Genomic DNA, 15,728 nt, shown 5'->3' with positions numbered 1-15,728 from the left:
GGCAGGCAGCCTCAGGCCTGGCTTCCTATAGCACACCAGGGTCTCTCCGGCAGACCCCGGTTCTCCACAGAGAGCAGTGCTCGTGTCCACAAGTCTGTATTCCATCTCGTTTCCTTTTGACTCTGTCCCCAAGCATTTAAGTTGTGGTGCTAAACTATCATAAACTACATGTAAATCCTGGCTTCTCTGACTCGGGCCCTTAGGCCTAGCCGTCGTGTTTTAATTCAAGGACTTTTCTCATTCCCTCACAGGGTCTGGAACCTACTATAGCTGAGAAAGCTTCTTGCTCACTGTAAAGAATGCTTCAGCTTGTCAACCGTGCCCACCGGTCCCTAGAGTGGGATCAAAAAAGGCAGTTTTGGCCAGGGTCACAAGCCTAATTAATCCAGGGGTGTGGGATTCACATTGTGGCTTCAGAAAGTCTTGGATTGATAATTCCTGCCTAGCAGTGAGTGAACAGACTAAGTCAAGTGTGCCTGGCAGCTGGGGACAACATTCAAGAGCCACTGGCCTGCTGCCTTTACAGCCCCAAGCTTCCTCTGGACTTGCCTCTCCTGGGTTGTGAGGCTGCATGAGCCTTGCTCTGACGCTTGGTTTCCTAGAGTCATGTTAGGCATCAATTAGCTTGCAGACCGGCTGTCCAGTCTGTTTCCTGCCTCCATAGACATAATTATCCCTTCTTCCTTTCAACAGGAGCTGGTGGTGGCTCTGAGTCACCTTGTAGTTCAATATGAGAGCAATTTCTGCACTGTGGCCCTGCAGTTCATGGAAGAGGAAAAGAACTACCCCTTGCCTTCTCCTGCAGCCACAGGTATAGCACACAGGGAGGGAGCCCAGGCCCTCCTTCCTGGCCTTCACCTGAGCATGGCTTTCTGACACACTTTGGGTAGTACCTGGACTTCCATTGTCTCAGGCCTTCAGAAGAACACGAGTGTGGGAAGAGGGCCGTGCTTGGCCCTCTTAGTCTTTCCCTTCTTACCGTTCTTGGAATTCAGATTTGGGGACATCTTGAAAGATGGCAACTTCTGCAGTGGGGCATGCTGAAAAGAACATTAGCCGTCTTCCTGTGATGAGTAATTGAACCACATTGTTGTTGGCTTCATGTTTCCATGAGTCATGTTAGGAAGCGCCTCATCTCACATTTGTCCTTTTCGCTGGAGAACAGTCATCTGCCACGTTCCTATTTCACCACCCTCCCTCCAGATCTCAGTAGAGACTCGTGGTCAGCAGCAAAGCTTTCCTCCTCTCAGCCTTTGGGAAAGGAAATGAAGCCTGAGCTTGCTGGGTACAAACAGCCAGTAAGATGAGGGGCAGCTGCCAGCAGGCTGGGGCTCCTTCTGGGCCCAGGGTCCTGGGCATCACTGTGTTGCTGCCTATGCCACCAAATACCTGGAAGGGCCTCAGAGCTATTATTGCCCTTCTGGTCCATGCTGTCTTGTGATTTAATACCCACATGGCTACAAATAGTACCTTTGTCCCACTGAGTCCCGCACTCACATCAGGTCGGTGACATGAAGGCCCTTCTTTGCTCAGTCTTGTCCCATGACACCAACTGTTCCTGTTGCCATGACTGCAGGCATCCACATGCCCCTGTCCTGAAACCCTTTGCTAACTCTTTCCTTTCTCCCTCTTTCCTAGAGGGGGGGAGCTTGACCCCAGTTCGAGACAGCCCGTGCACCCCCAGACTCCGTTCAGTGAGCTCCTATGGGAACATCCGAGCTGTCACCACAGCTAGGAACCTGAACAAATCCTTGCAGAATCTGAGCTTGACAGAAGAATGTAAGATGCCAGAAACCAATATTTGGGATGGGAAGGTTCAGCATGTTCTTTATGAGGCATTTCTCTAAAATGCTATTGTGCCTATTGACCCTGCCTGCCCTCCAGAACATGGGCCCTGATATCCTGGCCAACTGTTCCTGAATCAGAATCTTCCTTCCAGACATGGGTATAGCAAAGACCTGGTTCAGCACCCAGATCAGTCAGGGTCACAATATAGACCTTTTATAGTCAGGCCAGGGCTTGACTGTTGAGGATCTGTTCCAGGAAAAGGGGTTCACCAGTTTGTGCACACACATGTCCATTAGTATGCGCGTGCGTGTATGCATGTGCCCAGTGTGAAGAAAGCTCACGTTTTAGTCAGATAGGCCATTAACAGTAAGACCCTGACCTCCTGCCTGTCATATTCTGGCCAGCGGGCAGCTCAGTGGCCTTCTCCCCTGGGAACCTCAGCACCAGCAGTAGCGCCAGCAGCACCTTGGGAAGCCCTGAGAATGAAGAGTACATCCTGTCCTTTGAGACCATCGACAAGATGCGGCGTGTGAGCTCCTACTCGGCACTCAATTCCCTCATAGGTGAGCCCCCTGCTCGTCCTTCTTTCTGCTGCCTGCGTGTCGTCCCCTGCCCAGGTTTGCTCTGCCCCAAAATAGCACACGTCTTCATTTGGTCAGACAAATGAGCCAGAACGGTCTCCATTGCAAGCAAAAGAATAGGAATTAACTGGAGCTTGAAGAAGTGAGGAGAACATTTTGCAATGGGATGGTACTGTGCAGGCTGGTCCAGGGATATGTGAGCTTGCTGGCTCTGTTGGGCAGGAAGGCTGCCAGATGAGTCCATCTGTCTTTCTTTGCATTCTTCGTGTGTGCTAGGCCCTGGCAGTGTGGAGCAGTGGCTCTCAGCTAAGACAGCCTGCTTATCACAACAAAGGGTGAAGTGGGTTGTACCAGGTTTCTGGTGGGCAAAGCAGGGGTGCTGTTCGCTGCCCCTAGTGCCCAAAGGAGCCCCACAGTAAGCAGTGGGAGGTCAAGGCAGAAAGTGTCACTCACCGTAAAGGGCCTTCAATGCCCAATTGCTGAAACTCCAAGCCTAGCAGCTTGACTCTGCATTGCCTAGAAATTGGGGTTTAATGGCCAGTATTCTCTCTTATTCTGCCGTGAGTGGTGACCCCTGGACTTTACTGACATAGAACAGGAAATGAGAATTAGCTCCTGCGTTTTCTTGCTGTGCACCTGTGCTCGTTCTCAGACTGTGGAATTGAATTGTAAACCCTAAACAGACAACACGTCTCTTGTAGTTCATCTTGGTGAGACCATATGTGACATGCACAGTGTAGCCTGGGGCCCTGGAATCTTCCTTAGGCTCAAGTGCTAGGAGCCAGGACCTTGTCACAGGGCCAGCTCAGCCTGCTTCTTGCTCTGATAAGTGAATCCCAGCTTTGCCTTCAGTTTTGATCTTGGAGATGGAAGGGTGAAGGAATCATGTTTTGTTAGGGGCCACAGCAGATGGTGCAGAGCAGCTCCTTATAGAGGAGCCCAGGTGTGTCTGCTTTACCCTCCCCTACCTACCCTCTCAGAAGTTAGTATCTGTGTGGTGACATCTTCTCGCACTGCTGTGTGTGTGTGTGTGTGTGGTGTGTGTGTGTGTGTGTGATCTGTATACCATTCAAATCTTGGAAAATTACATGGGGGTGCAGCTAGAGAGATGCCTGAGCAGTTAAGAGCACTGGCTGCTCTTGCAGAGGACCTGGGTTCGATTCCCAGCACCCACACGGTGGCTCCAGTTCCAGGGGATCTAATACCCTCTTCTGGCCACTACAGGTACCAGGCACACCCATGGTACACAGATATACATTCGGGCATGACACCCATACACATATAAGAAAAAAAAAATTTGAGGGGGAAAGTTTCAAAGTGAGTAGAGTTTAGGAAGGAAAAGAAAACAGCAACTTTCCTTCCTGCTAGCCTTCTCCGTGTGCAGCGTGGTGGTGCACACATCTGCATGGAGACCTCAGAGCTTACGTAGTGTTTAAGATTCATAACTTGCAGAATCCCATTACTGGCAACACTTGCCTGTTTAAAGCCAATTTCTTCTTTCATTTCAACCGAAGAATAGCAATCTCTTTAGCCCCTTTCTCTGAATATTGCAAAAGAGGTTTTCAAAACCATGGCAACCTAGAGCACACATTTACACCTGTTCTCACAAAAGTATCTCCCTTCCAGATGCTCTATCCTGCTTCCCTCTCAGCTCTGCTTCATCAAAGTGCTCCCTGTGGTGGCCTGCTGTCTGGCTCTGCGGTCACCTGATACAGCAGGGCCTGGGGCAGAGGGAGAACGGATCTCCACTCACCTCATATGTGGATCTTGACTTAAGCCCTCCTCTTGTTCTCAGTCAGTCATGGCCTGATGACCTCATAGATCAACTAGTCACCCTTTACTTTTCCTGGGCTTCTCTTTGCCTATGCCAGGCATGTGCCTTTGATCTCAGCACCGCACCATGCACCTGTCTGTGAACCCTGGGAAGTTCTGGCGTGCCAGCTCAGGCCGCACTTCCTGGAAAGTCCAGTCTGGAGTTGGAGATTCCCCTCAGTGAGGATCTCAGCTGGACAGCTCTACAGTGTGCTTCCCAGGCTAACTCTAGCCCCTGTGAGATGTGATGCCACGTCTGCTTCTCTGGGGCCTCCTTCCTCAGAACTCTTGCTAGATCAGTGACCCTGCTTGACAAAGGATCTCTGTTGTTTCTGTGGTACACCAGACTCAGCTGCATCAAGACTCAGTGGCTGCCATTTTTATTATCCTAAGGAGCTATTTTTTTCTTTAAATTATTATTATTATTATTATTAATTATTGAATATGTTTATGATGTGTTGGCAGGTGTCTACATGCCATGGCACACCTGTGGAGGTAAGAGTCAGTCAGCTTTATGGAGTCAGTCCTTTCCTTCCACTTTGATGTAGATTCTGGGGGTTGAATTCAGTTTCTCAGGTTTACACCAGACGCACTTTGTACTGACTGAGCAATCTTGCTGGCCTTAGAGTTGTTTCTTGCTAATGTATAGACAGTGAGCAGCCTTGCCTGTCCTAGCCTTCCACTGGTTCCCTGTGTTCCTGGTGCACACCCGTGGGAGGAGGTCAGCAGAGTAGATAGAAGCTGGTGAGGGCCTGACAGCCCATGGTCCAAGCTCAGTGGACCAGCTGTACAGCACCCTCCTTACCCCTTGGCAGTAATCCCCACTGTGCATGAAGCCCAGGCCCACACCATTTTGAACTCTGTCCACAAATGCCGTAGTCCCTGCCAAAGCTCCAACCCCAGGAGGGAGGGCAGTGCCAACGTGTACACTCTGCCTTCTTGCCTGTCACCTGCACCTTCACCCGAGACTCAATACCAAGAGAATTTCTGTCTGGAGAGGAAGGGGTATGGTCTCACTTCAAAGGCACTGGGAGCCTCAGAGGACAGGACCAGGGTTTTTACAACTTTGCTGAGCAGTGACATTTTATAGCATGTTGAAAATGCATCACCATGGTAACAGATCCAAGGTAGAGCTGATGCTGAAGTGAGGACAGAGAAATAACAGAACCACAGAGCTGCCCTCACCCTCACCCTCAGTACTACCCAGAACCTTGCTCTTGTGTGCTCTAGTGAGAGCCAGCAGCTCTGGAGCCTAAGCCTGGAGACTTCCATGGAGCCAAGGCTTAAATCCCAAGCCTCTACTTCACTCAGAATTCAGGAGGCGGAGTGACTCCAGGGAGAAAACAGCAGCTAGAGTGAGCTGTCTCTTGCCCTCGAGACCCCTCAGGCCCCTGTGAGTACTAGCCAGTCAGCATTAAGGTGACAGCCAGCCATTAGCCACCTGTGCTCTTCCTTTTGTTTTCCTGTTTCCCTCTTGTCAAGGAGTCAGGAAGCACAAAGAGACTTTCACATCCCAGCCCTTAGCAGTGATCCAGTGACGTGTTTGCACGGAAAGGTAGAGGGTCCATTGATATCTGCCCTGACTGAAAGAAATCCAGCAGGTATTCGGTGGGAAAGTTAAGTGCTGGGAGTGTAGCTCGGTGTAGAGTGCTCACCTAGCACACAGGCCCTGCTCTGGCCCCCAGCACCGTGGGGTGAAGCGACCAAAGGAGTTGCACACGTTCTGAACAGAGATCCAACAACCTGTAAACTTGATTCTTCTCTCCAGAAAAGCCTTGGTTAAAGCCAAAGCTTAGTGGGTCATACAGGGCTGCTGAGCTCAGGTCAACTAGAAAGACCATGCAGATATTCCAGGGGTCACTAGAGGCAGCAGTCTCACAGGTGGTGGGAGGCCAGAGCAGAGGGTCAGCATACCTCCTCCAAAGGCCAGCAGTGTAGACTCAGGAGGGAAGATGTCACTGGCTTTACTCTGAAGCACCAGGGCAAGGGGCACAAGAAAGGACAAATGCAGGGGACACACGCATACACCACCACCACCACCACCACTCTAGCTTTGGGACCTGTGTTTCTAAAGACCATCAGAAGTCTTGGCCATTCCCAGATCATCAGAGGACCTGACCTCACTCTGCCCCAGGTCAAAACTGCAGCCTCATGTCCAGTGAGTCCCCCTCACCAACAAGCTCTGAGTTTCAGACACAGCTGCAGAGCTCCAAGAGAATGCCCTTCATCATATGCTATTTGAAAAGTTGTGGCCATTGCCCTGAAAATCAGTCCTAGAACATCATGGTCTGTTACTGCATCTAGTCTAGACATGAAAATAGATCCTTGGCCCTTCCAGAGATCAGCAATTGGCAAGCTGTAGGACAGGCCCAGCTCCTACTCTGCTTTGAGGCAGGACCCAGTGTCCTTACCACAGCTCCCATGGGCCCTGATCCCTGTGTGAGGGTGGCAGGTTGTGCTTTGGGATAGCAGATGTTAAAGCAGGGCAGTCCATTTGGTGAGGAGCCAGGGAAAGTCACTCCTGGCAAACCAAGAGATGATGTGAAGTCAAGAGGCAATTTGTGATCACAGCCTTACTTCCCACTAGGGAAAATTGTGCTCTCCATCACAGTCAGACAGTGGTAAAACTTAGAGGCTGTTTGTATTCTCTGTTGTGTCCTGAACAGTACTACATGGAAGTCAAGATCTACAGAGACAACCCAGTAATGGAAACAGTTGTTTTAAACTGAACAGTAGTATCTACCAGTGTCTCCCTTTCTCTGTGTCCTGCACATTGTTCAGCCTTTCTGGCAGTGTTCAGTGGGGTTCCTGGTTCCAAACAACCCCCTACAGGAGTCTACATCTGTCACCCCAGCACATGAGGCCAACAGCTCTGGGACGGGACCCCACCTGTGCCCTACCTACCCTGTTCAGTTCAGGAGCTCCAGCTGTGTCTGCATGTTTGAACATTAAACTGGCAGATGGACTACGTAGAAACCTCATTTGTCATGCCCCTGCCCCTCACCCGCCAGTGTTACTTCTTCTCTTCGCCTTCTCCAGTCTGTGACAAGGTCCGACATCTGAGTCACCCAGGTTTACCATCAGCATCACGATCCCTTTACAGCTCAGTGTCTCATGGCAACTAAGCTTTGCAGGAAGCTGCTTCCGATGTGTCACTCTCCTGGAGGAAGCCTCAGAGCAGTAGAGGCGTCTCTGTGTGCACTTGCTGTCAGCGGTGGCTAGGTCCCTGTTTGTCTCGGGTGAAGCTTCATGCAAAACACATGCCATCTTTACCTTCTTGAATGTCATCAATGGAGGACCTGTCTCTAGAGTACACCCAGAGCCACCTCTTCTCTTCTCAAAAAGGCACAAAGATACAGCTGATGCCTGACAACCCTACACCCCAGAGCTGGAAATCAGATCTGAGGACATTTGCCCAGAGATATCCTAGTTTTCTTGGACTCTAGTTATGAATCTAGCCCACTTTTGGAACTGTGGAGTTGAAGTCGTTAAGTTGGTCTGCTGCTTCTGAGCTGCAGCCACAGGAGAACATGGAGTGAACAGGAGAACATGGAGTGAGCAGGGGAGAACATGGAGTGAGCAGGAGAGCATGGAGTGAGCAGGAGAACATGGAGTGAGCAGGAGAACATGGAGTGAGCAGGAGAGCATGGAGTGAGCAGGAGAGCATGGAGTGAGCAGGAGAGAACATGGAGTGAGCAGGAGAACATGGAGTGAGCAGGAGAGCATGGAGTGAGCAGGAGAACATGGAGTGAGCAGGAGAACATGGAGTGAGCAGGAGAGCATGGAGTGAGCAGGAGAGAACATGGAGTGAGCAGGAGAGCATGGAGTGAGCAGGAGAGAACATGGAGTGAGCAGGAGAGCATGGAGTGAGCAGGAGAACATGGAGTGAGCAGGGGAGAACATGGAGTCAGCAGGGGAGAACATGGAGTGAGCAGGAGAGAACATGGAGTGAGCAGGAGAACATGGAGTGAGCAGGAGAGCATGGAGTGAGCAGGGGAGAACATGGAGTGAGCAGGAGAGCATGGAGTGAGCAGGAGAGCATGGAGTGAGCAGGAGAGAACATGGAGTGAGCGGGAGAACATGGAGTGAGCAGGAGAGAACATGGAGTGAGCAGGAGAGAACATGGAGTGAGCAGGAGAGAACATGGAATGAACAGGAGAACATAGAGTGAGCAGGAGAACATGGAGTGAGCAGGAGAACATGGAGTGAGCAGGAGAGAACATGGAGTGAGCAGGAGAGCATGGAGTGAGCAGGAGAGCATGGAGTGAGCAGGAGAACATGGAGTGAGCAGGAGAGAACATGGAGTGAGCAGGAGAGAACATGGAGTGAGCAGGAGAGAACATGGAGTGAGCAGGAGAGAACATGGAGTGAGCAGGAGAGAACATGGAGTGAGCAGGGGAGAGCATGGAGTGAGCAGGAGAGAACATGGAGTGAGCAGGGGAGAACATGGAGTGAGCAGGAGAGCATGGAGTGAGCAGGAGAGAACATGGAGTGAGCAGGAGAGAACATGGAGTGAGCAGGAGAACATGGAGTGAGCAGGAGAGAACATGGAGTGAGCAGGAGAACATGGAGTGAGCAGGAGAGCATGGAGTGAGCAGGAGAGAGCATGGAGTGAGCAGGAGAGAACATGGAGTGAGCAGGAGAACATGGAGTGAGCAGGAGAGAACATGGAGTGAGCAGGAGAACATGGAGTGAGCAGGAGAGAACATGGAGTGAGCAGGAGAACATGGAGTGAGCAGGAGAACATGGAGTGAGCAGGAGAACATGGAGTGAGCAGGAGAGCATGGAGTGAGCAGGAGAGAGCATGGAGTGAGCAGGAGAACATGGAGTGAGCTGGAGAGAACATGGAGTGAGCAGGAGAGAGCATGAAGTGAGCAGGAGAACATGGAGTGAGCAGGAGAGCACATGGAGTGAGCAGGAGAACATGGAGTGAGCAGGAGAGAACATGGAGTGAGCAGGAGAACATGGAGTGAGCAGGAGAACATGGAGTGAGCAGGAGAGAACATGGAGTGAGCAGGAGAGAACATGGAGTGAGCAGGAGAACATGGAGTGAGCAGGAGAACATGGAGTGAGCAGGAGAGAACATGGAGTGAGCAGGAGAGAACATGGAGTGAGCAGGGGAGAACATGGAGTGAGCAGGAGAGCATGGAGTGAGCAGGAGAACATGGAGTGAGCAGGAGAGAACATGGAGTGAGCAGGAGAGAACATGGAGTGAGCAGGAGAACATGGAGTGAGCAGGAGAGAACATGGAGTGAGCAGGAGAACATGGAGTGAGCAGGGGAGAGCATGGAGTGAGCAGGAGAACATGGAGTGAGCAGGAGAACATGGAGTGAGCAGAACATGGAGTGAGCAGGAGAGCATGGAGTGAGCAGGAGAACATGGAGTGAGCAGGAGAGAACATGGAGTGAGCAGGAGAGCATGGAGTGAGCAGGAGAACATGGAGTGAGCAGGAGAGAACATGGAATGAGCAGGAGAGAACATGGAGTGAGCAGGAGAACATGGAGTGAGCAGGAGAACATGGAGTGAGCAGGAGAGAACATGGAGTGAGCAGGAAAACATGGAGTGAGCAGGAGAACATGGAGTGAGCAGGAGAGAACATGGAGTGAGCAGGAGAGCATGGAGTGAGCAGGAGAACATGGAGTGAGCAGGAGAGAACATAGAATGAGCAGGAGAGAACATCGAGTGATCAGGAGAGAACATGGAGTGAGCAGGAGAGAACATGGAGTGAGCAGGAGAGCATGGAGTGAGCAGGAGAGCATGGAGTGAGCAGGAGAGAACATGGAGTGAGCAGGAGAGAACATGGAGTGAGCAGGAGAACATGGAGTGAGCAGGAGAGAACATGGAGTGAGCAGGAGAGAACATGGAGTGAGCAGGAGAGAACATGGAGTGAGCAGGAGAGAACATGGAGTGAGCAGGAGAACATGGAGTGAGCAGGAGAGCATGAAGTGAGCAGGAGAACATGGAGTGAGCAGGAGAGAACATGGAATGAACAGGAGAGAACATGGAGTGAGCAGGAGAGAACATGGAGTGAGCATGAGAGAACATGGAGTGAGCAGGAGAACATGGAGTGAGCAGGAGAGCATGGAGTGAGCAGGAGAGCATGGAGTGAGCAGGAGAGAACATGGAGTGAGCAGGAGAGCATGGAGTGAGCAGGAGAGAACATGGAGTGAGCAGGAGAGCATGGAGTGAGCAGGAGAACATGGAGTGAGCAGGAGAGAACATGGAGTGAGCAGGAGAGAACATGGAGTGAGCAGGAGAGATCATGGAGTGAGCAGGAGAGAACATGGAGTGAGCAGGAGAGAACATGGAGTGAGCAGGAGAACATGGAGTGAGCAGGAGAGAGCATGGAGTGAGCAGGAGAGAACATGGAGTGAGCAGGGGAGAGCATGGAGTGAGCAGGAGAACATGGAGTGAGCAGGAGAGAACATGGAGTGAGCAGAAGAACATGGAGTCAGCAGGAGAGAACATGGAGTGAGCAGGGGAGAACATGGAATGAGCAGGAGAACATGGAGTGAGCAGGAGAGAACATGGAATGAGCAGGAGAACATGGAGTGAGCAGGAGAACATGGAGTGAGCAGGAGAACATGGAGTGAGCAGGAGAACATGGAGTGAGCAGGAGAACATGGAGTGAGCAGGAGAGCATGGAGTGAGCAGGGGAACATGGAGTGAGCAGGAGAGCATGGAGTGAGCAGGGGAGAGCATTGAGTGAGCAGGAGAGAACATGGAGTGAGCAGGAGAGAACATGGAGTGAGCAGGGGAGAACATGGAGTGAGCAGGGGAGAACATGGAGTGAGCAGGAGAACATGGAGTGAGCAGGAGAACATGGAGTGAGCAGGAGAGAACATGGAGTGAGCAGGAGAGAACATGGAGTGAGCAGGAGAGAACATGGAGTCAGCAGGAGAACGTGGAGTGAGCAGGAGAACGTGGAGTGAGCAGGAAAACGTGGAGTGAGCAGGAGAGCATGGAGTGAACAGGAGAACATGGAGTGAGCAGGTGAGAAAATGGAGTGAGCAGGAGAGCATGGAGTGAGCAGGAGAACATGGAGTGAGCAGGAGAACATGGAGTGAACAGGAGAACATGGAGTGAGCAGGTGAGAAAATGGAGTGAGCAGGAGAGCATGGAGTCAGCAGACCGCTTTCGTTGGATTATCCCTGCCACTGTCAGCCCAAGCCAGAGTGGGCTTGTGTGTTGTTTCATTTCACCAAATCCAGGGTTACCACAGACCTAGGTCTCCTGGCACATGTGCCTACCTGGCTCCTCTTGGACCCACAACTGTGAACAGAGCCAGTACTGAAGGTCTTAGGAACCACCAAGTACATGTCTGTGAGTGTGTGCCATGCCCACAGTGCCATTGTAGGACATTCTGTTTCCAAAGTCATGACTTTAAAGAGATGCCTGTCTCAGAGGCTAAAGACATAGTTTAATGGTTAAGAGTGCTTACTGCTCTTACAGAAGACCTGGGTTTGATTCCCAGCACCCACACCACACAGCAGGTCAGCCACATCTAGTTCCAGGGGATCTGATGCCTCTTTTGACCTCTGTGGGCTCTTGCATGCACATAGTGCACATACATACCCTCAGGCACAAACACACATACCCATCTTAAAAATTAAATATTTTTTAAATGCCTTTCTTAAGACTCAGGCCTTCAGTGATAGGCAATAACATTTTGGTCACCTAAGCAGGGAAACCATGCATTCAGGAGCTGAGAGGCTGCCCTCTCGGCTTCTGCAACCTCTTGGTGAGTGGATATACATGACTGCCATGGCTCAGGCTTCACCCTACACAGCCAGGATTAATAGAAGGGACATTGGCTTCACCTCACGTCTATAGATAAATGGGTGTAGGTCCAGCAATCATTAGGGATGCACACCTGTGTTAAAGTCACGCACTCAGTCCACCTCATTCCAATCCTCATTAGTCTGACTTTGAACTTTGTATTCATGAAACTCATTCTACTAAAGTGCTCGCTGAGTGACATTGTGTCCCAACAGCCTGTCTACGTTCAGACTCCTTCGTAGAGTTGGCTAAGCAAGGGACGTGGGGGCAGGATTTGTTTGAAATCTTCCTTGAATCTCTCTTGCTGGTATTGAATAAGAACATTCTTTGCAGCAAGCAGACTGTTCAGATTTACCCCAGAATACAGAATGGAATTGTCTATGACTATCTCCCATCCATTCCACTATAAAGCTGACTCTGCCCTATACCAACAGTCAAGCAAGGAAACCAAGCTCCACTCTTAGCCCCTCTTACTCTGAGCAGCCGTTTCTCAATTGATGTCCTCTTCTAAGGTCACCTCATTCCCTAGCATGCAGTGGCCCCTGCTCTCAGCAGGCTTACGTACCTAGCAGTCCTGAACCCTATTGCCCGTTCCCCCCTTTAGGTTTCTGGGTTGGCTGCCCCTTGCAGGGATCTCAGGTTTTATTTGTGCTTCTCCAAAGGTTTGGTGTTTTCCATCATCTCTGAATCTTAGACATACTCTTAATACCACGAGCCTTCCCCCCTCCACTTTCCTGCTGTGAGATCAGACCTGCTCCTCTGAATAGCCACCTGCACTATGCATCTCCCTAGGGCATCATCCCCTTGGAGTGGCCTGGCTTGAAGGTCCAGCATGTACATTCACATATTTTCCTTTGAGCCTGGGCATAAGTACTCACTGGACCTTGCCATCATTCTCTGTCACACTAGGAGCAATGCCTGTCTTTACGATTACTGAGGAATTACATAGGATTGAGCAGCCTCCACTAAGGTCCTTGGCAAGCATGCCTTTCCTTCCCTTCATGCCTGACACTAAAGTATCTGTTCTCCAGGGCCCTGTCTTGCCTGTCTTTGCAGCACAAGACTGTGATGACAGCATATACACCTTGTGACTTCCTAGGGACTTAGATAAAACAGTGCCAGCATAGGGAGTGGACAACCGGAGCGCAAGTCATGGGCGCAAACTGCATGTAGAGTGTGCTGTGGACAGAAGTTTGCATCCCACATAAGGCCTTGGTGTCATCTAGGAACCTAAAACATGAGAGGAAATACGCATGGGAACTGGGTAGTATTATTCAACCAACGATGTTATCCAGATGCAAACTCTGACTGTTTTTAGCCATTTTCCTTTAGAAAGACCCATCCTCAAAAGATAAAAACCTGCCAGACATGGTGGCACATTCCTTTAATCCCAGCACATGGAAGACAGAGGCCGGTGGCTCTCTATAAATTCAAAGCCAGCCTAATCTACATAGTGAGTCCCTGTTTCAAAAAAAGGGGGAAAGACGAGACCTGTGTAAATGAAGCCTGTTTGCTGCTAGAATTTTAACATTTATCGTGTGGGTGTGGGTGTTCTATCATCTCCGTACCTACCTATCCACCCACCACTTGCATGCACAGGTATACCATGGTATGCATGTGACAGTCAGAGGAAGTCAATTTTCCATTCCACCATGTGGGTTCTGGGAATTGAACTCAGATCATCAGACTTGATGGCAAACGTCCCTTTGCCTGCTGAGCCATCACAGCAGCAAACCGGGAAGCTCCTGTAACCCAGCTCTAACTTCTCCCTCCCAGCAGCATAGGGTATTCAGAAAATAAGCTCCCTCACAAGCCTGTTTTATGCACAGGGAGCTACTTGCTACTAAGATATCTCCTGTTTCTCTTTCCTAGGAGTTTCTTTTAATAGTGTTTACACTCAAATTTGGAGAGTCTTGCTACATCTAGCTGCTGATCCCTATCCAGATGTTTCTGATTTGGCCATGAAAGTCCTCAACAGCATTGCTTACAAGGTATGTGTATGAGAAATTGTCAGTAAAGCTCTCACATTTCTGCTTGTCATGAATATTCAAACAAGGAGCTCCAGGGACATTTGGGCCTATACTGTAACTTAAAACAATAAATAAAGCTGGTGGTGGTTGCACACGCCTTTAATCTCAGCATTTGGAAGGCAGAGGCAGGCTGAGTTCTAGGACAGGCAGGGCAACACAAAAAAAACCTGTCTCAAAAAACCAGAAGATAGATGGGTGGGTGGGTGGATAGGTAGGTAGGTAGATGATAGAATTTTGAGCAAGCATTTGGAATTTAGAGCTTCATGGTCTATCCTGAACTTGGCTTGCATTGTAGCTTCAGATGTAAATGCTGCCATTGTTTTTCATGGTCTCTGTGCCTATATGATCTGCAGTGATTTCCTCTCCTCCATCTCCAGAACCCACATTGATAGTGCTGGGCTTTTGTGCTGGCTGGTGTTCTGTGTTGTTTTCACTTCCCACTTGACTTAGCTGCTCTTGTTTTTTCACTTGCTGCTGCTGCTTCTTTTGTTTTGGGTTTTTTGTTCTTCTCATTCTTCAGGTAGAAAAGCTTAGTCTTCTTTGGGGATTATCGCTTCTTCCTATTCCATTTTAAGAGCTCTAGGGATCTGACCTAATCCTTTCCCATTCCCTATCCCAGCCTTGTGGGTGGGTACTCATCCCACTCACTGAAGAGTGTCAGAGGTTCAAGAGGCCTTCCCTGCAGCCTTGGAAACACCCTCATCCCCTGTACTCTACCCTGCAAATCCCATCTCCTCTCCCCTCCACCTCTCCCTGGATCTTGATGGTTCTCTCACCCTTACTTAGAGCACTGGGCTCCTCCTGGGTTCCCCTTCTCTGCCCTGCAGGTGGGTACTGGCTAGAAGCCACTTGCCCCTTTAAGCTGGGATAGTTGTTTCCCATCTCTGAGGGATCAGAGGGATCACTGGCCACTGTACAGGCAGTTTCTGAAAACAATTGGTGTTTTTCTAATTGTTTATTAAAGTTAGACAGTTCAGCTTTCATAAGTGGAGAAAACTAGAAGTCATTCATTATGAATGAAAATTTCTATAACTTTTTCATAAAATTTTGAGCATGCAGAAAAGTTGCAAGGAGCATAGAGGGAAACATCACCCTACCTGGTATTCAGCCCTCAGCTGACCCCATCATACTGGGGAGTTGTCCTCAAGTGTCACTTACTAGGTGGAAAGGGACCAGGATCTGTGGCTTTCTTGTTCCAGTCATTGTTTATTCCCAGTGGGGTCTGGAGGCCAAGCAGGGTCCTCAGAGCAGCCCCTCCTGCAGCTGATGGCCTGGTCACTGGTACTCACTCTTTGACTGAAGATGTGTTCTGTGTGTCTAGTTCTGTCTTCTCCTTAGCTGATTGAAATTGTCTGACTGAGTACAGCTGCTGCTGCTGCTTCAGCTGCTTCAGCTCCTGCTGGATCACACAGGATAGTCACAGCCTCTCTGTGCCCAGCCTTAGAGGGCTGCAGTTGTCCATCTTTTTGTGAAAGCAGCACTGTGAATACCATAGAGTGCATTCTGGGTTTTAGATTCAAGATGAGGTCACACTTATGGGTATCCTCAAAGTGTTGAGCGTGCCCAGCCTGGGGCAGCCTGACTTGTTCTGTCCAGACTGGCTCGGCCTCCTCCAAGGGAGATCTAGCCCCACTCACTTCCTAACCTGGCTCCACCTTCCACTATGAGCTTCACAGCTCAGCTTACTTCCTTCATTATGTATGACCCATTGCAGAGATGCCCACCTTCAGTGTACAGC

At 50.2% G+C, this 15,728-nt stretch overlaps 1 protein-coding gene across 3 annotated transcripts in view; it reads left to right on the top strand.

The window, feature by feature from the left end:
• Nucleotides 1-15,728, top strand: part of Rptor (regulatory associated protein of MTOR complex 1) — a 347,185-nt gene that overhangs the window by 289,385 nt on the left and 42,072 nt on the right. For all 3 annotated transcript variants that reach the window (XM_052755707.1, XM_052755706.1, XM_052755709.1), the window contains 4 exons: nt 694-811; nt 1,639-1,779; nt 2,193-2,351; nt 13,833-13,951. In XM_052755707.1, coding sequence (XP_052611667.1) covers nt 694-811; nt 1,639-1,779; nt 2,193-2,351; nt 13,833-13,951 — 537 coding nt within the window. The remainder of the gene's footprint in view (nt 1-693; nt 812-1,638; nt 1,780-2,192; nt 2,352-13,832; nt 13,952-15,728) is intronic.

Source organism: Peromyscus californicus, unplaced genomic scaffold, assembly GCF_007827085.1.
Source record: "Peromyscus californicus insignis strain IS unplaced genomic scaffold, ASM782708v3 Scaffold_3__1_contigs__length_106647218, whole genome shotgun sequence".
Lineage (NCBI taxonomy): Eukaryota > Metazoa > Chordata > Mammalia > Rodentia > Cricetidae > Peromyscus > Peromyscus californicus.
This window is presented reverse-complemented; position numbering and strand designations above follow the sequence as displayed.